Source organism: Emys orbicularis, chromosome 1 (genome assembly GCF_028017835.1).
Source record: "Emys orbicularis isolate rEmyOrb1 chromosome 1, rEmyOrb1.hap1, whole genome shotgun sequence".
Classification (NCBI taxonomy): Eukaryota; Metazoa; Chordata; order Testudines; family Emydidae; genus Emys; species Emys orbicularis.
Window position 1 is genome coordinate 39,255,519 of NC_088683.1, and position 26,211 is coordinate 39,281,729.

Here is a 26,211-nt window from a genome sequence, read left to right on the forward strand (position 1 = left end):
CAGTTTTATTCTGTAGTTTTTTATTCAATTATGTAAAAACCATAAACCAGGTACTGTATTTTAGTTAAACATTGCTTTAATTGCAGCAAAATAGCTTTTGTAGCTGTCAAAAGAAAGCTGTACATAAAAGGTGGAGTTCAAGCCATCTTTTTACTTAGCAGTTTTTAATTGCAAGCCCTAAAGTACTTAAAGGGTTATAAAGAATTACTATGGAAGATGTTTACTATGACAGGAAACTATTGACTTACTATTTGAAAATGTAACTAAATTTAGAGGTATTATGGAACATCAGTTATACAATAATCTGTAATAAAATTTCCCATGTGCTGTTCTCCTATTCAGGTTTTACATTGTAACTGAATTACAGAAATACTCTGAGTATTTATATAAGCTCTTTTTGGAAGTTTTTATCAAAGTTTGTGAATGAATGCTTGTTGTTTAATGCAGTGTATGAAAAGGCAAGAAATTTACAGTGAAAGATCTGATGTTCTAAAGCCTTTTTTAATCTTTAGTGCATCAAAATTATAAGGGTTCCCTGGCGTAGAAATTGTGCCCTGGTTCCCAACATGATTACAGCCGGGTATAACAAATTGTCTTAAAGTTCCTAGGACAAAAATAACCAACTCTGATTCTGAAGAATAGCCTTATGGATATGGTGCACTGCTTAGAATTTTATGTAGTAGGGTTGATTCATAATTGTTGGTGTCCATCATGCAAATGAGTAGGCCCTATCAAATTCACTGTCTATTATAGGATTTTAAAAATGATAAATGTCATGATTTCAGCTATTTAAATCTGACATTTCAGTGTTGTAATTGTAGGGGTCTTGACCCAAAAAGGAATTGTGGGGGGGTTGCAAGATTGTTGGGGGGTTGGGGGGGTGGGGGGGTTGCAGTACTGCTACCCTTCTGCGCTGCTGCTGGTGGTGGCTACGCCTGCAGAGCTGGGCAGCTGTAGACTGTTGGCTGGGAGCCCATCTCTGAAGGCAGAGCCGCCACCAGCCACACCGGAGAAGTAAGGATGGCATGATATGGTATGTATTGTATGGAGATATACCTATCTCAGAACTGGAAGGGACCCTGAAAGGTCACTGAGTACAGCCGCCTGCCTTCACTAGCAGGACCAAGTACTGATTTTGTCCCAGATCCCTAAGTGGCCTCCTCAAGGATTGAATTCACAACCCTGGGGTTTAGCAGGCCAATGCTCAAACCACTGAGCTATCTCTCCATTGCCACCCTTCTGCACTGCTGCCTGCAGAGCTGGGCCCTCAGTCAGCAGCTGCCACTCTCCAGCTGCCCAGCTCTGAAGGCAGTGCAGAAGTAAGGGTGGCAATACTGCGACCCACCTAAAATAGCCTTGTGATCCCCTGCAACTCCCTTTTGGGTCAGGACCCCCAATTTGAGAAACACTGGTCTCCCCTGTGAAATCTGTATAGCATAAGGTAAAAGCACACACAAGACCAGATTTCACAGTCCGTGACGCATTTTTAATAGCTGTGAATTTAGCAGGGCCCTACAAATGAGTTGTTGTAGAACCCTCTAAACTTCAAAAATAGAGTAAAAATAGCCAGCATTTAAATTTTAAACAATGTTTTCCATGTTTTTCTTTCAACTACTAGAGTCATCTTCCCATTTCAGTTTGATTAAATACTTTTGGGAAGCAAGTCGTTCATTTGCCTATGACTTTTTAGAAAAATTGTAGTTTTGTTAAAATACTGTACCTATGCTAATCTAATTTTACATTTACTATGTTTTAGTGTATTTATAAATGGTGAACTCAGTTTCTGAAATTAAACATTTTATTTGCAATTTCTAGTGCTATTGAACACTGCCTTTTTCGTTTCAGAAAACCTGTTTAATGTGAGAATGAAACTGACTAAAATACATACAGAATCATATTTTAGCACAGAACACTATATGGGAGATTAATTGGTATATTTAGCTCTCTGGATTTCAAAGGCTATATTTTGTAGCCCTTACGTTGAGTAGCGTCTTACTGCAAGTACTTCTAGTGATTTCAGTATGCCTACTTGACCTGAGTAAAGGTTGCGGAGATATTCTCCCAGTGGCTTAATAGTTACTACATGACACTTCCCAAAACATTTTGAAAATAGGCTGTTAATGGAACAGTTAAAACTAAATTCTGTTCTCAACTATATGCACAATAACACCACTGAAATATATGGGAATTATACTTGGCCACCTGAGAACAGAATTTGTTCTAACCTAGTGCTTTCCCATCTGGGTCTGGTTCTTGTGCCTTCTGCATTTAAGTCCAGGTGGCTTTCTTCTCTACATTGCCTGGGCATCAGCACAGTGGGTCAATGAGAACATGCGAAAGACTGGGTCCCTGCTCAGTTCTAGTCTAGACTTCACTCAGGCTGGGAACAAGTCCTGCTCAGTCACTCTGAGAATGATGCATGTGCAGTCTGGTCAGCACTAGAAGCTGTGACAGGCTTGAGTATGCTCAGAGTGGACAGAATCTTGTAAGTGTTTAGCAATTAAAGTCTTTGAAGTCTGAGCATATCTGACCAGTAACTTTTCAAAGACCTAATGACCAAATGTAGGTGGCTTTTCAAAGGGATGGCAAAAATCCCTGCTCTGAAATCCATCTCCTACCAAATTTCAGGTCCCTACTGTGAAGCATGGGGGAGGTAAATTTCTCAAAGAAAAGACTGCTAGAATTTTTTAGTGTAGGTAAAACGTATTTTTCCTTAGTCTCTTTCTTGGAAATGACTGAAAAAAATTTCCAAAATAAAGTTCAGCCTGAGGCAGAAACCCAGCATGAAAATTTCAGCCCAATGGTTAAAGTTTGGCAAAGTAATAAGCAACAGAAAACAGTCATATAATGGAAGATGTCAAGCAGTGTTACCTGCTCCACCTATAATAAAATATCTGATATTAAAATTTAGGGTACTCAGATTTGATCACTTCATTGTAACTTTATATTAACAAATGCAATGCAATTCAACTATTACACACTGGTGACACATTAAAAGGAACAGCACCCACCACGGGGGGGATCTCAGGGCAAAAATACTATATTCCTTAGAAAAGCAATTTAGTGTAACATTTAAGGTTAGGATTCTCATTAATGATGCTTTTATTCCTGCCCCCCCCCCCCCCCGCTTCAACCAGTCATAGTGGCAAACTACATTTAAGACAAAGCTGTGACCAGTTGTGTAACCCACTAACAGTGAAAGCTGTGGTCAAACAGTCTTGCTTATATTGATATCATGCTTGGTTTGTGGTTTTGTTTTCTTATTGCAGTTTGAAGAATTAAACTCATTTGTGTAGAGGGAATCTATGCATTCAGAACTACAAGTAAAAGCATGTGGGGGTGGTCGTCTTCTACTGTTTAAGTGTGTGCTGTGAAGAGCACTCCTAAATTTAGGAGGAAAGTAGGGCAAAGGTAGCTAACAGTGAGGATTCTCTTGCACAGGCCTCCTGGCTCTGCAGCAGAGGCATCCTCTGCTGATGCCAATCTGATAGTTTAAAAAAAGGGAAATTTCATCCACAAAAAAAGACATGATGAAGATAAGGTTGCAGCATATACGGGTAAGCTGGGTGTATATTTTTCCAAACGATCATCTCTGGCAAGATTTCACTGCACGAGGTTTATGTTACGTCATTGTGAACAGAGAATATTTTGAAAGCAGACATGGTCTGGTGTTCTTTAGAAGTTAAAATGTTCTGGAAGCATTATGTATTAATTAACAATGGTACCTACAAGTTCAGATTTTACAGAAACTAACCAAAATGGTAAACTTTTTAAAGATAACTTTCAGTGTAAAAAATATTTGCAAAAAACTCACAAGGTTTGTGCCTTAAATGTATGCTGATTGATACATCAAGAAAGCAACACACAATGGTGCTATTTCTCCTCGGAGTATATTTCTAAACTTAAGGATAGCTGCAGCTTAGGTCAGAGGGCTTCTTAAAGTTTTAATCAAAAGCAACCACCCAAAAAACAAAACCCCATACCTAGCCGTTCACAAAAGTTGGAAAATTAGTTCATAAATTCAGTCAGCAATAGCTGAGTGCACCACCTATTTACTGACTTCTCACTTAAAGCTATCCAAAGGACGAAAGACTTAAGCCTAACTATTTAAAAAAAAAAAATAGTAGTAGTAAATAAATGGTGCAATACTTCCCACTTCAATCTGAAAATATATAGTTGCTTCTCTACAGTGGCAGTTAGGGTGTTTATTTGTTTCAGTGGCATGTTGTGGTACTGCACCCTTAATCTTTACTTCATTAAAACTTTTTTTTTTTTTTTTTTTGGGTGGGAGAATATACTGAAGTCAATGGAAAGTTTTTCAAACTAAGGTTTCATAGGAGTTAGATTATTTTTTGTTTAACAATACACCTGAAAACAGGTGATTTTCTTCTAAATGCTGGTGCCTTTGAAGCTGTTTTGCAAAACTTTAAGACCAAAAAAAATCTGAACTTTGAGATTTGGAAAGATGAATTCACTCAAATCTTTCCTTTGTGTTTTGTAAACTTACATGCTTGCACATGTACTTTTTTCAGTGCATCCCATGCTATTTGATGCTTAGGATGGCTCTGGAGGGAGTTAGTTAAGTTTTTTCTCAAAGGGAAATCAAATAGATGGCACTTCACCAGTGGCAATTTCAAGGGAGGCCAAAGACTGGATTAACAGGTTTTGCAGAATCAGCCTTGCCAGAGTACTGCGTGGGAAAGCCTGAACTGCTACAATGGAGCAGGCTCCACCCAATATTCTCAGTTCCTCCCATGCATGAGCCCGGAATCTTATGTGGGGGCTTAAGAAGAAAACAAAATCCTAGAACTGTAAACATGCACTTCCATGAGTGGGAAGGTGAGCACCTGCTTCTTTTTCAGTGGGAAAATTTTTTGTTCAGTAAAATATTTTACCTCTTGAATTTTCAGACAATAAGGAAGAATTACATATTCAATTGCTAAACTCCATCAAGTTTATACTTGTCACTGGCATTGAATTTTCATACGCTGCTGGACCTCTCACCACACCATATCTAGTATGTTTAAGAAAACAAGATGTCACAATTTTAATTGATAAACCACATCCCTTGTTTACTTCAGTGGACTATGCAGGTTTACTTAGCAGGAATTACTGGTGAGAGGTGGTGGATTCAGTGCTGATTTTGATCATATGTCTGTGTGAAACCTTATATAGCTTAAAGTCTAAACTGCATGAAAGCTGAGTGAATCAGTCTCAAAGTATGATCTTTAAACATAAGGAGATATCAAACCTATACTATACAGTACATTTGTCTCCTAAATATGTTCTAGCCATATCCATTTGCAAAGTCTTCCTGGACAACTTAATTCCCTGAAATTTATAAAAATTAATGTTTGTATAGGTATGTGTCTTTATCACATGTCAAGATAGTTTGGTTGTGAGGGGAAGAAGGATTATTAAACAAAATCCTAAATATTTTTCTCTGAAATCTACGTTGTCCTTTCTCCATGTTCAGTGTAAGAATGTGATGAACCCGCTTTTAATACCCAGCTCTGTCTCAAGGTGGTGCTTGCCAAAAAGTACAATTGTTCTTCAAATGGATTCTTGTAACTTTAATTATTTAACAGTTTACAAGGCACAATTATGTATAGTGACAAAGCTCCAATGAATGTGGCTTTGCTATAATACAAAATGAGATTATTAAAGTTTCACATAGCAATTTAGTGGGAAACATCACAATTTATACAGTAGAACCATCAAGCACATCTGTAATGCCCAAGGATTAAATACCACAGAATAGCATACGCCTGCTCCATTATATCTTTCATACCAGGCATTTAAAAACATGTATATATTGCATTGGTAATCAGGCCCAAACTAAATCAAATCAATTTATTTAATAATGCTGACCTTGAAGATACATACAATATACAGCTCAATCATGATGGGGATTGAATTTACATAACGTTGGAAAGCTTTCTGTAACTTATGTCAGAAGCAGAGGTTTAGGTAAATAAGTTAATCAATACAAAGATTGTATTTTTTCCACAGCTGCTGAATTGCATTGTTAGAAAGGCAAACTGCAGTTATTGTGGAGATTATCAAACCATCAGTGAAGTTATGTCAAAAAACTTCTTTATGGTCAAGAAGAGCTAGTAAGCTTTTCTAACAGTATTAATTTTGGTTTTAAGTTTAACGTAAAAGGAGGTAGTGCGGTAAGGTTCAACCCAATTCTACTGATGCCTGATACATGTGCAAGTGGCCGATGGGTCGTCTTGTAATGAGATATTTGAATGGGATCCATTTCCATTAGAATGTGTGTATAAGACAGCATCAACTGGTCCCCAGGTTTAACATCTTCCCTTTTGTCATACCTGTAAGGAGTATGCAGTGGATTTATTTGCATTCTTTTCAGAACATACTAAACTTCTGCTAGTTATCTGCATAGACATGTACGATCAAAAACAACATAAAAGGAACAAAAAGATTCTCAGTCTAATTCTCATTATGTGAGACACAGAAATAAGTGCTAATGTTTAAAGGAAGTCAAACATTGCATTAGCAACTCTTCCTGCTGCTACTAGGATAGTCCAAAGAGATCTATGAGCTGCTCATAGTATATTTCCTCTCTGCCCCTCTATTTGAAAGCTGTGGAGAAAAGGTTTACAGTGAGGCCTGTGATTTGCAGGGGAGGGGGAGTGGGCTAGCTTTCATTAGGGTCTGACTTATTTCTGGGAGAACTGGGATAGGCTGCAGAAGGGGCACTCTCCCATTGCTTGCAAGCAGTTGCAGTGGGGGCCCCACATCATGATGGTGCTGAATCATCTCCCCCCTGATAAAACGAGGAAGAATTGCCTACAGGTTAGGGCTCTAGTGTAGGACTTGGGAGTCCCTGGGTTCCATTTCCTGCTCTGCCACAGGCTTCCTGTGTGACCATGGGGCCAGAGTTACAAAGGCATTTAGGTGCCTGAAGATGCAGATTGGTACTTGGCATGATTTACAGAAATGCCTATGCATGCATGTGAAGCACCTAACCTGCTGAGGTACTTATGTAAATTATACTAGGGTCCAGATCTTCAAAGACATTTAGATACCTAACTCTCAGTGAAATCAACAGGAGTTAGGTACCTAAATACCTTTGAGGATCTAGGCCTCATTGCCTATCTGCATCTTTAGACACCTAAATATCTGGCCACTTGTTGCTTCATTCCTCAGTTCCCCATCTGTAAAATGGAGATGACAGCCCAACCACACAGGGCTGTTGGGAAGATAAATACATTAAAGGAGGATAGATAGAAACATAGCATGCCCATGAAAATATAATAGCCCTAAGGGAATGCTATTTTCTTAAGTAAATGATTCAGGTTAAAACATAGCCTTCATGAGACTGTGTACCATGATGCATTAGGTTCCACATAGTGGGAAGATAAGAAATATTTATATTTTCACATTATATGTGTATCTTTTCCATTGTACATAAATGATTCATAGATAAATCTTTTAGCTAATTTCTAAAGTTATGTTTAAGTTATCAATTTGCTTCCCTTGTGTAATTAGAGTTCCCACTTCTACACCTTGCAACAATGCAGCAAGGAAGAGGGAATGAACAAACTTCCTTATGTGTCAACTTGTATGTCCACCAATCCATCTAAGTTGTTTCTTCCCTGGTGGGATCCGAAGGTTACTCTAAAGTTGCCAGTTGTGGATTAGCAAGAGGAAGGGCCTTAATTCCAGAATGAAAGTTTCCAAAACTCTAACACTAAAACTCAGCTCTGATCAATCTGTCTAACTTATTTTTGACATGAAATAATCAGCCTCATCTTTGCTGAGGCTGAATCAAATTAATGAGCATTGAGCTGATGAGAAAAACTGACAGGAAATACATTTGTCCCCTAGCAACTGCTTGTCCCTCAGTATTCATCTCTGAGATGCAACTCTCAGTGATGGAGAAGTCAAGAGGGGCAAGGATAACAAAAGTTAATAGAAACAGAACCTTCATTCCAGCAAAATCTCATTAAGAACGCTAATTTCAAAGATGATGCCACAGCATGAAGCACATTCTGTAGAATCCCAAGAAGCCTGTAAATATACTGTGTAATGGTACATTAATGTATGCAAACTACATATTTATCATCTCTCCTAAGAAACCACCTTTTAGGGACTAAGCAGTTTAAGGACTATCAGATCCAGCTACCATTTGAGATGGGACATCTGGTGGAGAGAACATGACATCTGGCCAACAGCCTTGCCAATTCCAATCCCATAGTCTCTCTCTGGGCTAGTAAAAGAGCTATCATTATGATGCAAGCTTCCCTGAATATTATTTTAAAATAATACCTTATGCTCATACAGCACCTTTCATCCTGTTTCAAAGAGTTCATGCTAATGGAGGAAAGGCAAACAAGATTATAGACCCATCCAGTGTTAGAATCTCCATAAAGTTTCTTTCAGTCTCTCTTTGAAGGCAGATAATGGAATTCCTGCATTTGTCTTGAGGCAAATAGAATATCTGGGCATGCCACTTCAAAACACTGCTAGTTATACACTGCAGTTATCCTGATGAATCATCAGTCTGCTTAGCCACTCTATCCATAAATGTGATTATCCCTTTATGTCTACAGTCTGTGAAGACAGTAAATTATTTTCTACCCATCTGAAGGGCTCTTGCTTCCTCGTGCCAGTGGGAAGGTCTGGAGCTACCCTGATTCTTTGCATTATTGTGCTGTGTGATGAGAACCTGGTGCCAGTGTGTGTGGTGGTCAGCTGCTGTTTATCCCTGACCTCTCCTGTGTTGAGCCTTATGATGAATCAGCCTTTCCTTGAGGCACCTTTCTGATGAGCAAAGTGAGGGACAAACTGCCCCTCCATATGAGGCTGCAACATCTGTCAGAGTGACAAAATGCTATTACTTTTTTCCCCCCCATCACATTATGGCCTCACATTCTATGCTGCACCACCAATGGGAAGCAAAAACTGGTTAAAATTCATCAAAATTAGGCATCATATACAGAAAACGTAAAATAGTCCAGTCCAATAGTTGAGTAAAGTAGCTTGCTGAATAAACAAGAATTGGGGTACTCTAGTTACCATATCTGTCCTACCACATGGGGGGAACATTGTACAATTATTTCTGATAACTCATCTGCTGATTTAGAGCTTCCTCCAGATCCCAACATGTGAAGAGCAGTCCAACATGAGAGTTGAACAGCAGTGAGGAAATGTCCCCTTTAACATATTCAGTATTGTCATTAGATTGAGAAAAAGTAGCAACAATAAGTGGTGCCAAACTGGCTAACTTCTGCACTCCTGTCAAAAGCTAATTGCTTCTTCCTTCTCATTTTCCCTCCTCCCTGACCAAAAATCATGAGTTCTCAGGTCACCCCAAGAACTAAATTACAACTTTTTTTTTTAATATATATAATGCCTAGCACTATGGGGTCCTTGTACATAACATGGGCTCCTAGGCATTACAGTAACACAAATAACAATAAGTCTGATCCTGAAAATCATGACCTGGGCCAAGTAGAAATCCCCAGGCACACGTAATTTGGGAATTATCTTAAATTCAGACCAAATTCTGCTCCTATTCTATCAATGGGAGTTTTTCTATTGCCTTGAATAGTTATAAGATCAAGTCCTTTGCACACCTTTTGCTGATATCTTTTGACTAAGCTTCCATTTTAAAATAAATGACCTAGACCATGATTGTGGAGATCACCTTGAGAATTGAAAGGGCACTGTAGTCTTTTTTAGCCTGCATGCTGAGAAACTGGAACACTGGTATCCGGAGATACTAACTTCCCCTATTCATCTTAATAGTGGGCCCCTTAAATGCCAAAATTGTTAACCACTTCATTCCTGATGATCTGACCCAAATCACTCAGTAGATGCCCTCATCCATGGGCATGACTGTTGTGTTTGATATTCTATATGATGGAAAGGATATTCCACATAACTAAGGCTATATTTGAAAATGCGAATACCGGAACATTTTGTTACATTTTTTCAATTTAAGATATTTGCTGCTGTCCTTAAAAATCAGGATAAATGGTTATTTACACTCTAGTGTCATCAGCTGAAAAGTGATGGACTACCACAACGTGTTTTGCAAGATCCAGTGAAGTAAAGAAGGATTTTGAGGGTTATCTAGGACACATTTTTATCCAGTCACCCCAAAGGTAGTTGAGTTTAATAAGCTAAGAGATTTTTTGATTTTCCCTCTTGTGTCTTTAAATTATCTCTGGTACTTAAACACTAAATGGGCCAAGAAAAACAGAAAATAAAAAGCTTCACAGACGCTCCATGTTTGGTGGAGAATTCCTACAGACTTTACCAAAATTCCCTGAAGATTTGGATTGTCCCTGATTATGACTTAACACATACACTGTGTAAGAATCAGTGCCCATCGGGTTTGCCAGCATGCATGCGCACACAAGAAGGAAAAACAATGTTTACTGTCTTGACAAAAACCCCTTGCTCATGACATACCTCCAATTCGAGTTGACTTCCAAAAATCGAGAAATTCCAGTCTGTGCAGCAGCCACATCAATATGGACAGAGACATCTACAACAAAAACAATACTATTTCAAAATGCTTGTAACTACAGTACACCTCTAAGTGACTAATTAGCTAAATAACCATAAAGATGCATGTAAATATTCCAAAATAAACAATATCTAATGTATTTATGAGAAATGTATAGCAAAGAGTCCTCAAAACTGAAGTTAGATGAACACTGCTTAACATTCGAACCAACTTTACATACCTGCTGTTGAAGGCACCAACTCATGTAATTTCTGTATTGCAACTCCTCCAGGGTAGTTGAAATGTGAAACATATAATGATGTTCCTGAATAAGCAGCATTAATAAGGAGATGTGTCATAACCAACAGCGATCCTAGTTTATATAGCCAGGATTTTTTGTAGTTATGCAAACTGTGAAGGGGTAAAAAAACCAGAATGAAAATTAGCTGTTGATCATGCGTTTACATTTTGTAAGTACTGTAGTTATTGGGGCAGAACATTTTAAAAATAAAAAGTTTCACTGTTGGACAAAAGCAAGAGTGAGGATGCCTGCAAGTTCTATTATATTAATGAAAAAATTATAACACTGCATTTCTTTCCCCCAATTCTAAAGGAATTATTTTTAATGACAAATTAATAGTTACAATTACAACGAATAATAAAATATTCAGAATATAACCCTTTAACACTTCTGAGTTTTTAACCTTTAGCTATAGAAATAAATATACAATTCTCCAAAGCACTTTGGAATTTCACTTTAATTTGTTTATCTAAACAACTAAATTCAGTTCTTTAAGATAAACACTATAGTTAAATGTTAGCACTAAGTAGTCTCCTGAGTAAGGTAATAAGCAGTACAGCTATACAGTGTTCCCTTTCTCTTGTGGGTGAAATTAACTGAATTATAACACTATGCTGGGGGTACAACTTGCTGCAGATATCTACTTATAACTTTCATTAACTGGAGTCACACGTTCATCAAGGAGAACAAAAACCTGTATTTATACAGCATATAAAATAAGATTTCTAATAAATCATTTTAATGATGGTCAGACAATAGCTATCCCATTTTATTTATAGTGTTGTAACAGTTCCGGCCTTAACTGATGACTTATTTAATAAATGATATTTTAACTATCTGGTTACAAGGCTAGGACTATGGGCCAAATTCTGGAACTGTAACAAAAGCTTTCCCAAACAGGTTCACATATGTATTGCAAAGAGAGTGCTAAACCAGTGGTTCTCAATCTTTTTTCATTTGTGGACCCCTGCAAATTTTCGAATGGAGGTGCAGACCAGTTTGGAAATTTTGAATGGAGGCGTGGACATCTTTGGAGATCTACTGCCTGTTGAATTCTATCAGTTTTCAGTCCAAGTCTTTTGCAGACCCCTTAAACATAGTCCGACAACAGGTTGAGAACCATTGTGCTAAACTACTTCCATTTTCTGGCTGGCAGCTCGCAATCCAAAGCCCAGCCCTGCCCCCCATCTTACTCCTGCTGGGTGCCCAAATAACATGTTCCTGGGGCATTGCTAGGTTAGAAGAAGGATGCTCATAAAAGAGTGGCCCATGCCCCATAGTCCAATCCTAGAGCACCCCACTGTGGCTCTTGCTAGGGAGAACCTTCAGAGCTTTGTGCTGAGCTAGTATAAGGCAGCCAACTTCCAACCTGTGCTGCCACTGCTGGCCACAACAATTCAGGTACAGAATCTGGCCCTATCACATGCCCTCCTTTGGCTAGCACATTACATTTAATCTCCCTTTCTCCTCTAAGTGACAAAAGAACTGACCAGCATCTTGTAAGCTACTAACAAGTTTTGAACTGAGAATAATCTTTTCAAGAAGCATTACTCTGAACTTACATTCGTGTGCAGCCTTTGGCAGCCACTATGTTGAAGATGGGGAAAGTGTATATGATAAACCGCAGCTCTTTATGTGGGAGAAAGGAATACAAAAAAATAAAACCCAGCGTTGGTAGAATTAATACCCGAGTCCTTTTGTCTGCTGCACCTAGAGGCACAAATATAATGCTGCATCCCAAAGCACGAGGCAGGGCTGAATAGAAATACCACAAGAAGGGAGAAGTCTTTAAGATGAAAAGGGAGTTAAGGATGTTACTGTTATCAGCAAATGTCTGGGTTAAAATAACTTTATCTTTTCAGATATTCTGCCAAACTTTTGCAAGTATGCAATAAATTTATTTAGTTTACAGCTATCACATTGTTCCAAATTATTTCAAAGTAATTTGAAAACATCTTTTTTCTTTTTTCTTTTTTCTTTTAAATGCTCCTGGACTTTACAGCTTCCCTTCTCCCCCACCCTTTGTACTCAGCTGCCCTTGCAATTGCAGTCAGTGACCCACTGGTCTTTTCCCACTCTCTTCCTATTGCAAACGCTGTGCTGGGAATGTTAAATAGTTAGACAATGAGAAGTGGGTAGCAAGTCAAACTGTTGCCGGAAAGGGAGCTGGATTCAAGGGGATAGAGAGATAAAATGCACTCCCATGAAAAGCCCTCTTCTCTTTTCAAGGTTAGAGGTAATGAGGTAAGAGAGGAGGAGTCAAGGAGTGATTTTCAAATCAGGCCCTTAGCAGTAAATACAAAAAGGAAAGGGCAAATTGTAGAGGTTTTGTAAAGGAATAACTGCCTGGGGTGGTGGTGAGTTAATATGACACCAAGGCCGTGACTACATAGGAAAAGTTGTGCCCTTAAAATATATATATATATATCAGGGTTGTTCCACTGGTGCTACCAGCAGGAGAAGCTACAGCATAGACAGGATTCAGATGTTTTTGCAACTGGATCACCTAACCCTACTCTTAGTCGCTGCCTGTATTACAGCTGCAACCGCTGTTGCCACCACTGCACTGGCGAGGAATGATGGGTTCTGTTTTTGCCAGTGTAGATGCAGCCCAAGGCCTAGGTGACAGGGAGGACAGTGGAATTCACAACCAAGAGGGAGAGAAGAGGGAAAAATAAGGCAGTGAAGAGATTGAAGGACAATGCAGGACTGCACAAAGAGCTTGATCCTGTGCCCATGGAAGTCAATGGAAAAGCTTTCTTTGACTTTAATGGGGCAGGAGCAGGCACCAAGAGGAGCACAGGAGAGAGGTATGTCTTGGAATTGGACCCCACAAGGTAAATTTCAACTGAATTCTGTCATTGATGCCAAACATTTCAATCATTCACAGCTGAGTCCCATGAATAAATCAATACAAATATTTCGTTTAGCTGACATAAGGCCATGTCTTTATTTTCTATATATACTTAAAGGATACTCCCCAGTTTGAACTTTTATTTAAAACTATATTATACCAAAGCACTTTCCCCTCTGGCCATAGAAGCTGCCTCCAAAACACAGAGTCCACAGCAACTGTTAGTCCTAGAAGAAGAAAAAAATATCTTAGACTGAGGAGCTCATCCAAGCTGAACATTTGCCTAAGAGATGAACATAGACTGGGACACCCTATGAGCCTGATCTAATCCCAATCAAAACCACTGGGAGCCAGGTCAGACTCTGAGTCTTGTGCTGACATAGAAATGTGACAGGTGGTTGCACAGTTTGCATTTCATTGTAGAAATCACAGGCACAATTAGAGAGAGACTCATACTGTGTTCTTCCTGTATGTCCAGTGTGAACAACAGTCTGGACTGTGGGTCAGGAAGGATGTGGAGCAGGGAGTGGCTTCTCTCTGTAGCATCCTCCATCTCACAGTGCCATTAGGTAATGCAGAGTAAGTGAATGCTGATGTGCTCAGAATGATCTTACACTGCTTCTCCTCTCCATGCTGTAACACCCTCCCCGCTGCCCCTAAAATGGCAGTGTATTGATGCAACCAACATCAGGCAGACTCTGAGAGCATGCTTTTTAAGAGAGCCATGTTGCCATGAGGAGGCTCAATAATCTACATACATATGCTCCAGCCCTCCACAGATGGCTTAAGACCCAGGCGATTTCACAGTCTTTCAGCAGTGACCAACACCTAATCTATTCAAATTAAAGAAATGAAATAATAAAGGATGGGAACATACCATGTACCAGGCAACTCAACTATCCCTAGAACCTGATTTGTGTAAGCCTCCTTCCGTCTTCCTCAATATCATCTTGTGTCACATCACATTACATCTCATTCCCAGTCTGAGCTTGTTAAGGGTGGTAGATTTCAGGCCATTTCATGGTAATGATGGCCAACCCCCCTGACTGTTGTGAGTGGGAAACTCCATCTTACCTTACCATAACAGCGCACTCTAGGAAACTTTGCAAGTTGAAACATGCAGCATTTTCTGGCCACTACATTAGTTCCTTTTGTTTAGGAGACAATATGGTCCTAAGATTTTTGCTAAATATCATGCATTTCTCCCAGAGTAAAATTTCACCAGTTTAATGAATACACTAGCTTTCTTGTGGTGAAAATAGAGGGAATTTATTCTTAACTTTCACTTTCTATTAAGTAAGTTTTACTGCATGCATATTTTTAAATAAAAGAAGACCTTAGAAAAAAGAGGAAATATTAGATATTAAATTAAATGAAAAAAAGTTAGCACTTACCCAACCAAACAACGCCAGCAGCAACAGCATGGGAAAGCATCTTTAAAATGGAGATTCTTTTACTTAGTAATGTCACCAGAAGCATGAGGCCTAAGAAGATACAGAGCTCTGATCTAAAAGCAATAATTGCCAGTGCTGAGAACCAAATAAATGGTCCGTGCTTTTGCTGTATCCAAGATGTAAGTGCTAAGAGAACTGTAAAAAGATATAAAAACACTATATTAACCACTGGACATCTTTAAGGTTTTTTTAATTCAAGTATTTCCTCCCATTTTGGAATATTCAGTATTCCTACCGCAGCAAAGCTTTCACTGAAGCCAGAGAAAGGTATTCAGAATGGGGCCCTTTGTAAAGTACTCTAGTTTGATGCACTAGCTAACTAGGAACGGATGTATCACAAAGGAAGGAGTCTGGAATCCCTCCCCAGAGAGTATATTTAACGAGTGACATGAACAACTCTACTCGTGACAGGGTACTGAAAGCTTTTCTGAATCTAAGTGGTATGGTAATTACTATTATAATTTATTCAGTGACAGCTAGTGTGCTTGTTATTCTCATGACCTATGCATACCTTGCATTAATGCTAATGGCACTCAAATCCAAGCATCAAGAAGAAAATGCACCCTGCGTCTCCTAAGAACAAGGAAATATGAATACATTTGGGTGGCTAGTTGCACATGTGTCACATCTCTATACACTATGGGTTCTCTACTTTTTTCATAGTGCAGGCCACATCCTAACAAAGATCATATTGCGGACCAGTCATGATCACAAAGCATCCATGTGGAAATTACAGCAATTGCTTATATGAAAGACTAATAGTAGAAAAGTATTTTAGGAGTCTCAGCACCTTGTACAGTGCTTTGAAAAGGTTATTGCTGTACAGAAGTCACCTGATGATTCAATGTGTTTTTATTCTGTTCTATATAGTTCTTATACTGCCCTCATCTGAGCACCTTCCAGTAGTGCATTAAGTGACAGGACTAATATCTGCCACATGTGTCTGGTTGTTTCTCCCATCCTCTCTCCAGGGGGAGAATTATGTGTGCAGTGGAATCTTCTGGTTTGGGGGATTTTTTATTTTTCAAATGCATTTAGATTAAGTCAAAGAAGAGCATATTGCACTTGGGGAGGGAAGTGGTGAGGTTTCTGATGGTCCTTATTTCGGAAGGGAGTTCATTGCATAGTCTTGGACTGGCCCCTGAGGTAGCTCTGTCTCCTGCACAGACTAGCTTTACCTTTATTACAGATTATTAAACTGCAAGAATGTCCAGAGGCTGTGCAATGGCCGCATGTTTTATAAATAAAATGAATGTAGTCAAATCTCTACTTAATCAAAGTCACTTGGTAAACTCCCTATATATTCAACTTAAATACAACTTCAGTTTAACAAATTATTTTAACACATATGCTATAAAACATACAACCACAGTTCTCCAGATTCCTTGCCACACAGTCCAGCCATCAAGCATATATACATTAACTTGGTCTGACTGCATTAATTTGTCCATATGCCAGGAGCCAACCTGTGGCTCCGGAGCCACCTGTCGCTCTTCAGAAGTTAATATGCGGCTCCTTGTACAGGCACCGACTCCGGGACTGGAGCTACAGGCGCCAACTTTCCAGTGTGCTGGGGGGTACTTTCTGCTCAATCCCTGGCTCTGCTCTGCCCCCTCTCCACCCTTTCCCACCACCTCCTCTGAGCCTGCCGAGCCCTCGCTCCTCCTCCCCCCCCCCTCACCCCCAGAGCCTCCTGCACACCATGAAACAGCTGATCGGGAGGTGCGGGGAGGGAGGAGGAGGCGCTGATTGGCGGGGCTGCCGGTGGGCAGGAGGCGCTGGGAGCGGGGGGAGCTGATGGGGGACTGCAGACGTATTACTGTGGCTCTTTGGCAATGTACATTGGTAAATTCTGGCTCCTTCTCAGGCTCAGGTTGGCCACCCCTGCCATATGCATTCACAATCAATAATAATAGAAATAATTTCAAAATATAAATGACATCCTCAAAATAAATGCTTACCAACAGGAAGTGCGAACATATTGGGAAGTGTTCGAGTGCAATAAAACATTAGATGAAATTGCGTAACAGTTATTAGACAGAAGATCGTTGATACAGTTGATCCAAACTGCTTTCTAACTTCTTTCTTTAATTTCCATAGTGCATAAATCACACTAAGCCCCAGACTTCCTCGGACTTTTGTGAGGAAAAAAAAAGTATAGATAAGAAAGCAATGTCAGGTTGCTTATTGATGGAGGCAACAACAAAGAGGAATGTTAACAAATATTAAATTACTATTGCACAAATACAAAGAATATTTTAAGTAGTGCAATATTTAAAAGATGGGGTAAGGAGTGTATAAAGAAACAGGCAAATTATGTTACAATACAATATTTTAGATCAGACTTAAAAGAAAAAAGTATCTAAGGTAGTGTTTCCAATGCAATCCATCCTTGTTTGATTGTGACTCAGTATCGAAGGGGTTGAGTTCTGTGAATGATGTTACATGGGGTGGTGTAGCAGGGTGGTCTGCCCCTTTAAGGGCCTGCGGAGCCAGGGAGCAGCAAGCCCTGGCCAAAGGAGAAGCCCAGAAGACAGGTGCTGGGAGTGACCAAATCCAGCTAAGCAGCAGCCAATGATTGGCGCTGATTCCCAGCAGGAAGATATAAGTGAGGACCCAGCTCATTCAGAGAAGGAGGACCAAGAGAGACAAACACTTCCCTGGTCCCCAGCCCCCAGGGTGTGGGTGGGTGGGTGGGTGGGTGTGGCTGACTATCTAGCAGGTAGACAGACCCATCAGACTACCGGTAGATGCTGGTATGTCTAAATAAAATACAATATATGCAGAAAATCTTGGAAGTGAATTCTGAATTCCCTTCCCCCATTCCCTCAGTTTTCTGTTAGAACTCTGTTACTTTAGTATAACTTTCTTTGTGTTGTTTACCTGGTCCAAAAAGGATGGTGGAACCTTTAAGTTAGCATTAAGTTAAACAACTCCAGTCTTGCAAGTTCACTTATAAAATAAATATACTACCATATTCTCTAGCATTGATCAAAAACACTATATCTTACAACAGTGTTACAGACCAGTACTGCAGAATACAGCACTGTACAAGATCTCCTTTCAGACCTGATTTAAGGTTCATACCTATCAGTTGGGAGTAAAACTTGGACATTTGCAACCTTGACAGCACGAATATAGCTGGGCTGGAAAGCGCAGCAATAAAGACTGGTCCAAGAAATGTTCTTGGGACAACTCCAGGAAATTCATGATGGTCGTACTGCAAAGAAAAGAAAGGCTCAGTAAGAGAGGCAAGCTAGAAATAACATCTAAGAACAGATGATTGTAGCAGAACTAGATAAATAATGCTCTTATGCTTCATGTTGCATTTGTGCTGGTCAAGAAAGAGAGAGATGGTTATCTTGAACAGACCATAAATTCCTATTCACCTTCTCCAAGTCCAGTCTGTGGTACACAATGTCATGGATGGCTTGGAGGTTGAAACTCTCCTCCACTTTTGTAAATGGACAGACAGTTAAATGTGCAAAGGCCACAGCAATGATCAGCAACAGCAGGAGTGACTGTCCACCTGTACTCCTCTTCTCAGCCATGCTGGATGTGAAATCCACATATAGTCTGTTATCAGAGATCAAAGCTGACAAGGGGAAAAAATGAAATCATATTAACATCATGACAATGTGCCTACAAGGGGAAAAGGGGAGACTAATGCATTTTATTAAAATATAAAGGGAAAGACAATGCTACTGTACATGTAGCCTAGTGCATGACTAACAGATCAAATAATCAATCAGGTTTTCATATATACTAACAAAGTGGAGTATCTTGCCAAGAGTATACTCAGCCAATGTTCCATGATTTGCATTGACTGCCTGAAGTTTAAGGTTTTGGCTTTGATCTATAAAGCCTTAATGTCTTATGCTCTACCGTAAGAGACAACTTTTCTCCACATAGCATACTGCCACCACAAGCATAAAAGAGAAGGAGCTGGTGGCACAGTGTTTTCTGTGCGGGTCCCATATCTTTGTAATTTGCTCCTCCCTGTGGTGTGAAATAGCCTGACTTTAATGATTGCATGCAGTGTTGTTGTAGCCATGTCGGTCCTAGGATATTAGAGAGACAAGGTAAGTTAGGTTATATCTTTTATTGGACCAACTTCTGTTGGTGACAGAGACAAGCTTATTTCTGAGGCAGTTTCCGGAAAAACAGTTCAGATGTTTACAAGAACAAAATTAGGGCAAAACAATATATTTTCCCCATGTTTAAAAAATTCTTACAACTGAAGCTCATCCTGGTGCCAGGAATGTGCCTTTTGCTGTTCCCATGAAAATCCACTCAAATTTGCCCAAGTTATACAGCTCTGGAAATCATAATTCACCCATGCTCAGTTGGGGGATGTTAGAGCGTGGTAGTTAAATTCTCTGCAGATTCTGTCTGCAGACATCATGTCCCACTCCAACCCCTCTCCCTCCCCACCACATCTCCTACGTCAGGGATCAGCAACCTTTGGCACGCGGGCCGGGCCGGTTTGTTTACCTGCCGCGTCCACAGGTTCGGCCGATCGCGGCTCCCACTGGCCGCAGTTTGCCGCTCCAGGCCAATGGGGGCAGCGGGAAGCGGCGCAGGCTGAGGGATGTGCTGGCTTCCACTTCCCACCACCTCCATTGGCCTGGAGTGGCGAACCGCGGCCAGTGGGAGCCACGATTGGCCGAACCTGCGGACGTGGCAGGTAAACAAACCGGCCCAGCCCGCCAGGGTGCTTACCCTGGCAAGCTGCGTGCCAAAGGTTGCCGATCCCTGTCCTACGTGCTGACTAGGCGGCACATGTTGCATCCCCACAGAGCAACTGAGGAATAGTGGCGTAGTGGAACTGGAATGCACCAGCATGGCGTTCTGGCTCTGCTACACCACTGTGCACCATCCCTTACAGAGTGGGGGCAGAGTTAGAGCAGCATGAGGCGTAAAGGATCAGGCTGGTGCGGAGACACTGCAGTTTAGGACTACACCATTGCTGATGACACTCGGAATGTGAGTGCTGAGCAGAACTTTCTTTGTAATTGCTCCTCCTGACTGCCATGGGCCACTGTGGTGCCATACACTGGAACTGTGAGCAAGGAGTCCCTCTCTAATGTGCTCTCAATGCCCCCTGATAGCACCCAGGCAGTATAGAAGAGAGGGAGGTAACTTAACTGGAATGCAGAAGGGAGAAGAGCAGAGAGGGGAGACCAACACACCAGCCAAAAGGAAGACTGGGACAGGGACCAGACAGAACGAGGGGCAGAAATAGAAGGGATCAGAGGTATAATGGTCTGTAACTACTAGAACATGTACACTTGAGAACCTGGAATTGACCCCAGGATTCCTGAATCTGACCATTCCTCTGCTGTCAGCAAATACCTGTGAAACCCACTGGCAAAGTGTGTGTCTCATTTCCCTCTACTGTAGAGAAAATGACAACCTACTACCAATTATTGTGTTACCCCAGAGGTCTGTACTGTAAAACTAAAGGTTCCAACGTTGTTGATGATACATCCAGAAGTCAGTTTGGTTTTACACAAAAGAATTTTTTCCCCATTTTTCTTGGTTTGTAACTTTTGCCACTGCCACATATTAGCAACAATGCCATTCCGAAGCCCGGATAAAAGAGGAGGGTTCTGCAGTTAGGTTTGCTCCCCATTCAGGTAAAACCGTAATGCAACTGAAACAGTTCAGTCAAACCGAAATTTGAGAATGGTAGGTAAAGATGGAGGTCAAAACCCAAGTATGACAGTTATCAGCAAAAGCCAAAAGAAAGCTGAGATCTCAAGATACTGAATCCTGATAACCAAATCTGTAACCAGAATAGGCATGTGGAATGTATATACTTTGTATAGTACAGGAAAGCTGGCACAAGTTACACAAGAAATGAAGAAGTACCATCTGAACAATGAGACAAGATGGGCAGGGAGTGGAAAGATGGTGGCTGGGGCTACAATCTTATACTCAGGAAGATGAATGCATAAAGAGGTGTATAAATTATGCTAGATAATATCACAGTGAAGACCCTCTGGCTTGGGAGCCAGTGAACAACAGATTAACAACAGCTAGACTATAAATAAGACATGAGGAAGGCATCAGAGAGACCCTATGTGCAGGGCTAACCCCTCCCCCTGCCAATCCTGAATGGTAAGGAGGAGGCCATTAAAAAGGAGGAAACTGCAAGCAGCTGTGGGGCAAGATCATCTTGAGCAGGAAACAGCTGGAGCAACGCCTGAAGCCACAAGGGGAACTCCCATCCAGGAGATATCTACTCCCTAGTCTAGGAGGAGTACAGTGAACTCCCAGGGTAAGCCTGACAGAGTGACCCTGATTTCAGTAGCCCAGCCAGAATGACTTGTTGAAAACTGCTAAGCAGACTATCCTGAAGTAAGACGGTATTGTCTGCCTTTTTCCTTTTGAGTTGGGTCTATGAAGAAGATATTCTCGGGTGTACTGCTGAGACATTTAATTTTCCTTTTGATCCCCCATCAGAAGAAATTTAAGAAGGCCCACAAAGGGCGGGGTCCCTCTTTGCAAGGATTAGGAACCTGGAACCTGTGTATAAACCACCCAGCATAGATAACTGGGCATCGCCAGGGTCTCCCACCATCTGCAAGCTGCACCAAGTATCGGATGATATGCCTATTCATGACATCAAGCTAATGATAGGCAACTTCAATGCATAAATCAGCAACACCTATACTGGATGGGAAGGAGTAATGGGCACAGCAGCAGCAGGCATCCAAACTGATAATGGTGAACGACTCTTGAATCTCTGTGGCACAAACACCCTAAAAATCTCTTCCAGAACAAGAGGATTCAAAAGCTCACTGAGATCACTAGAGAATGCAACTATCAAACAGACAGACCATGTGTATATATCTAAGAGATGGGCATCTTCCAGGAGGGATGTCAGAGTCAGCAGAGAAGCAGATGTTGGCTCAGATCATTATATTTGAATGGCCACATTACAACTTAGACTCACTAAACCCACAAAGATGGAAACAAGAATGTTATAGCAATAAAGAAGTTCAATAACAAAAAAAAAAAAAACACAGATCAATTTCCAGATTGCACTTAACTATTCTACTGTTTTATAGGACCAGACTGATGAAAGTCTGGAAGACAGATGCCAAACTGGAAGAAGATGGTAGTTGAGACAGCAGAGGAAGTAGCAGGCCACCAAAGGGGGCTGAAGAAAGATGCATGGATTATATCTGGAACATGGGAAGCAACTGATGATCTGAAAGCTCTGAAGACCAAAAAGGAACAGTGCAAGATACAGGCAGAACTCTTAGAGGTGGATGCAAGATACAGAGAAAAGGACAAAAAAAAAAGACAGCTGCGGACAAGATAGAATTGCCTGGGTTCAGCAGAAGACTATAAGGCAGCAGTAGCAGCACAGAGGGGAGATTTAAAGCTGCTCTACAGAATAGTGAAAGACATCTCAAGAAGAACAAGTCACAGCTCTGAAAGATGGGAGACAAGCTAAACCAAGAGTACCCGAGGGAGGAAAGAGAAAGCAAGGAAGGCCAAGGAAGAACTGGCAGAAGACAGTGACAGAGGATACTGAATGTGCTGGCATCACTTGAGATCTACCACAGCTAGTGAATGACTGTAATGAATGGAGGAACTGGACAGCCCGGTGTGTCATAGGAACAGGAGGAACTAAGATAAGGTTTGTTTACAATTTAGGAAATTAACATACTTTTACCATAGTTGTGTCAAAAGTTGCAAACTTAAGCACTTAAAAGTTAGGAAATGCCAGTATTAAAATTATTTGATTACTTGATTATCACTTCAAAAGTTTTTTCTCTTACTTAATTGGCCTCTCAGAGTTGGTAAGACAACTCCCACCTTTTCATGCTCTGTATGTGTATATATATCTCCTCAATATATGTTCCATTCTATGCATCCAAAAAAGTGGGCTGTAGCCCACAAAAGCTTATGCTCAAATAAATGTGTTAGTCTCTAAGGTGCCACAAGTACTCCTGTTCTTTTTGCGGATACAGACTAACATGGCTGCTACTCTGAAACCTAGTATTAAAATTGCTTATGAATCCTAAATTTGCCCCCCGATGCATGTGCATCCTGATGCATGTGCATTATGATACAGCCTTTAATTACTGATCATACTCTACTTTTTTTCCACAGAACAACAAGAATAATGAGGAACACACAATTAGTGACTACCTTTGAAAAGTTTGGTTTAAGTGACCTGCCTGGCATCACATAGGAGCTCTCTGGCAGAGGCAGGGACAGAATCCAATTATCCAGGGTCCCATTCAACTGCCTTAACCATGAGACCATCCTTTCTCTTCCTGCAGTCCCCTGCCTCATTCACTACTCACCTTCCAACTTCTACAACAAATGAGTCAGTGGTCCTACAGACCTTCATTCACTACATAACCTTGATTTCTACCCAAAGCATTGTTCACAATGCACTGGATGGGAGCAGAGGTCTCGTAGAAAAAATAGTAAGTGATCATGTAATTAAAGACTACATACCCATCAATGAGCTGAGTTAGGATTGCCTGTACAATCAACTTTAGAGTGCTTGGTTTTGCAACATTAACATTTTAACAAAGAGGTTTTCTTTTCTTTTTTATTTAACTCTAAGTGCATTCAGAATTAGGATGCTGCAAGGAAGGTACATCCCTTTGGGATTTGCCACAATAAGGATCATTTTCTTTACTTGAGCTGTATCAGGTGTTTTGACAATGTGTTTTGAAGGTGCCCTTAAAAGTATTTTTAAACTCAGAAGGCCTATACCAGGCTTTTTCTTTTTTTTTCCCCAGGGAGGGGGTGGGTTCATTACAAAGTGAGGTGATGTGGTGCACATCATACTAGTCTTTCTAGGTTTTAACATCTCTTGAGTTCGGGGAAATCAAAGAAAGAAGGCTGTAATTCTGGACTGCAAATCTGAGAAGAAAACTTTTAAGATTTCTTCAGACAATGGGGATAACCAGGTTATCAAAATATTAGGTCTCTTGATTAATCACAGTTAACTGACACAATTAACTCAAAAATTGTGATCAAAAAAATTAATCACGATTAATCTCACTGTTAAACAATGGAATACCAAATAAAATTTATTAAATATTTTTGGATGGTTTTTTCAAATATATTGATTTCTATTACAACACAGAATACAAAGTGTACAGTTCTCACTTCATATTGTTGATTACAAATATCTGCACTGTAAAAATGATCAACAAAATAAATAGTATTTTTCAATTCACCTCATACAAGTACCATACTGCAATCTCTTTATCGTGAAAGTGTGTAACTTACAATGTAGGGGTTTTTTAGTTATGTAACTGCACTCAAAAACAAAACAATGTAAAACTTTACAGCCTACAAGTCCACTCAGTCCAACTTCTTGTTCAGCTAATCACCAAGACAAACAAGCTTGTTTACATTTACGGGAGATACCGTTGCCGGCTTCTTATTTACAATGTCACCAGAAAGTGAGAACAGGCGTTCGCATGGCACTTTTATAGTCAGCACTGCAAGGTATTTACGTGCCAGCTATGCTAAACATTCATAAGCCCCTTCATGCTTCTGCCACCATTCCAGAGGACATGCTTCCATGCTGATGATGCTCATTAAAAAAATAATGTGTTAATTAAATTTGTGACTGAACTCCTTGGGGGAGAATTGTTTGTCTCCTGTTCTGTTTTACCCACATTCTGCCACATATTTCATGTTATAGCAGTCTCAGATGATGATCCAGCACATGTGCTTTTTAAGAACACTTTCACAGAATATTTGACAAAACTCAAAGAAAGTACCAATGTGAGATTTCTAAAAATAGCTACAGCACTCAACCCACTTTAAGAATCTGAAGTGCCATCCAAAATCTGAAAGAGATGAGGTGTGGAGCATGCTTTCGAAAGTCTAAAGAGAGCAACATTCCGATAAGGAAACTACCGAACCTGAACCACCAAAAAAGAAAACCAACTTTCTGTTGGTGGCATCTGACTAGGATGATAAAAATGAACGTGCATTGATCCGCTCTGCTTTGGATTGTTATCGAGCAGAACCCGTTATCAGCATGGACGCATGTCCCCTGGAATGGTGGTTGAAGCATGAAGGGACATACGTGTCAGCTGCGCTGAAGATTCATAAATATCTTGCGACGCAGGCTACAACAGTGCCATGCAAATACCTGTTCTCACTTTCAGGTGACATTGTAAACAAGAAGCAGGCAGCATTATCTCCTGAAAATTGTAACCAAACTTGTTTGTCTGAGCAATTGACTGAACAAGAAGTAGAACTGAGTGGACTTACAGGCGCTAAAGTTTTACGTTGTTTTGTTTTTGAATGCAGTTATATTTGTACATAATTTTGTACATAATTCTACACTTGTTAGTTCAACTTTCATGATAAAGAGATTGCACTACAGTACTTGTATTAGGTGAATTGAAAAATACTATTTCTTTTGCTTTTTACAGTGCAAATATTTGTAATAAAAATAAATATAAAGTCATTTTTTTACCCTGGTTTAATTTTAAATGCATGGCCGGGTGCTTAGATTCCCTACACCCTCCACCCAGCTTCCTCAGTGACCCAGTTTAGTCGCTCTCCCATGCTGGCAGGGGTGAGACATGTCCAGATGGGCCCCTTGCTGCACATTATTTATTATTACGGCGTGTGCATTCTTCGAGCAGCCAGCGCTGTCGTGCGGGACCCCTGGCCTCTTCCACGCATTAGTGAAAACCTCCCCCTGCTTCCACTGGGCAGCCCCAGCTCTACCCGTGGGCGCCTAGCTAGCCGGGCAGCTCCACTCAATCAACTGCAGCGCGCTGTGGGGAAGGGAGTCGGCGGAGTTCGTACAGTGTCCCACAGCGACGTGCCTGCCACACGGTCACGCGTGGATAGGACACATCAAACGAATCCCCCTCCTCCTCACAGAGTCCCCTCCCGCCTCCCCGGAAGCACCGGCGCCACGCGTGACGGGGGCCCCACGGGGGAGAAGGCTGAGTGTGGAAGGGGTTGCAGACTGGCCAGCTGCCCCCCGCCCCTAGCAGCCGGGGCCAACCTGCCTCCGCAGCCGCCTGAACTCACCACCTACAGCCCGTCAGCCACGTGGCCTCCTCACACAGGGCGCACGTGACAGCGTGGCGTCACCTGACCG

General features: G+C 40.8%; 1 protein-coding gene across 1 annotated transcript; it reads right to left on the minus strand.

Annotated features, from left to right (window-relative positions):
- Positions 1–5,568: 5,568 nt before the first annotated feature.
- Positions 5,569–26,177, minus strand: ALG12 (ALG12 alpha-1,6-mannosyltransferase). Its single transcript, XM_065405405.1, has 10 exons — positions 26,142–26,177; positions 18,485–18,690; positions 18,183–18,315; positions 17,057–17,230; positions 15,036–15,230; positions 13,765–13,868; positions 12,350–12,573; positions 10,728–10,897; positions 10,450–10,525; positions 5,569–6,335 (listed from the first exon to the last, which is right to left on the minus strand). The coding sequence occupies exons 2-10, from the start codon at positions 18,644–18,646 to the stop codon at positions 6,104–6,106; spliced, it is 1,470 nt and encodes a 489-aa protein (XP_065261477.1). The 5' UTR covers positions 18,647–18,690; positions 26,142–26,177; the 3' UTR covers positions 5,569–6,103.
- Between the last annotated feature and the right edge of the window lie 34 nt (positions 26,178–26,211).

Coding starts and splice junctions, on each gene's coding strand:
- ALG12 (XM_065405405.1), bottom strand. CDS start 18,646: ATGGCTGAGAAGAGGAGTACAGGTGGACAGTCACTCCTGCTGTTGCTG. Junction 12,574..13,764: donor ATAAAAGTTCAAACTGGGGA/GTATCCTTTAAG, acceptor TTCATCTTAAAG/ACTTCTCCCTTCTTGTGGTA. Junction 10,526..10,727: donor GTTGGTGCCTTCAACAGCAG/GTATGTAAAGTT, acceptor TTTTTGTTGTAG/ATGTCTCTGTCCATATTGAT.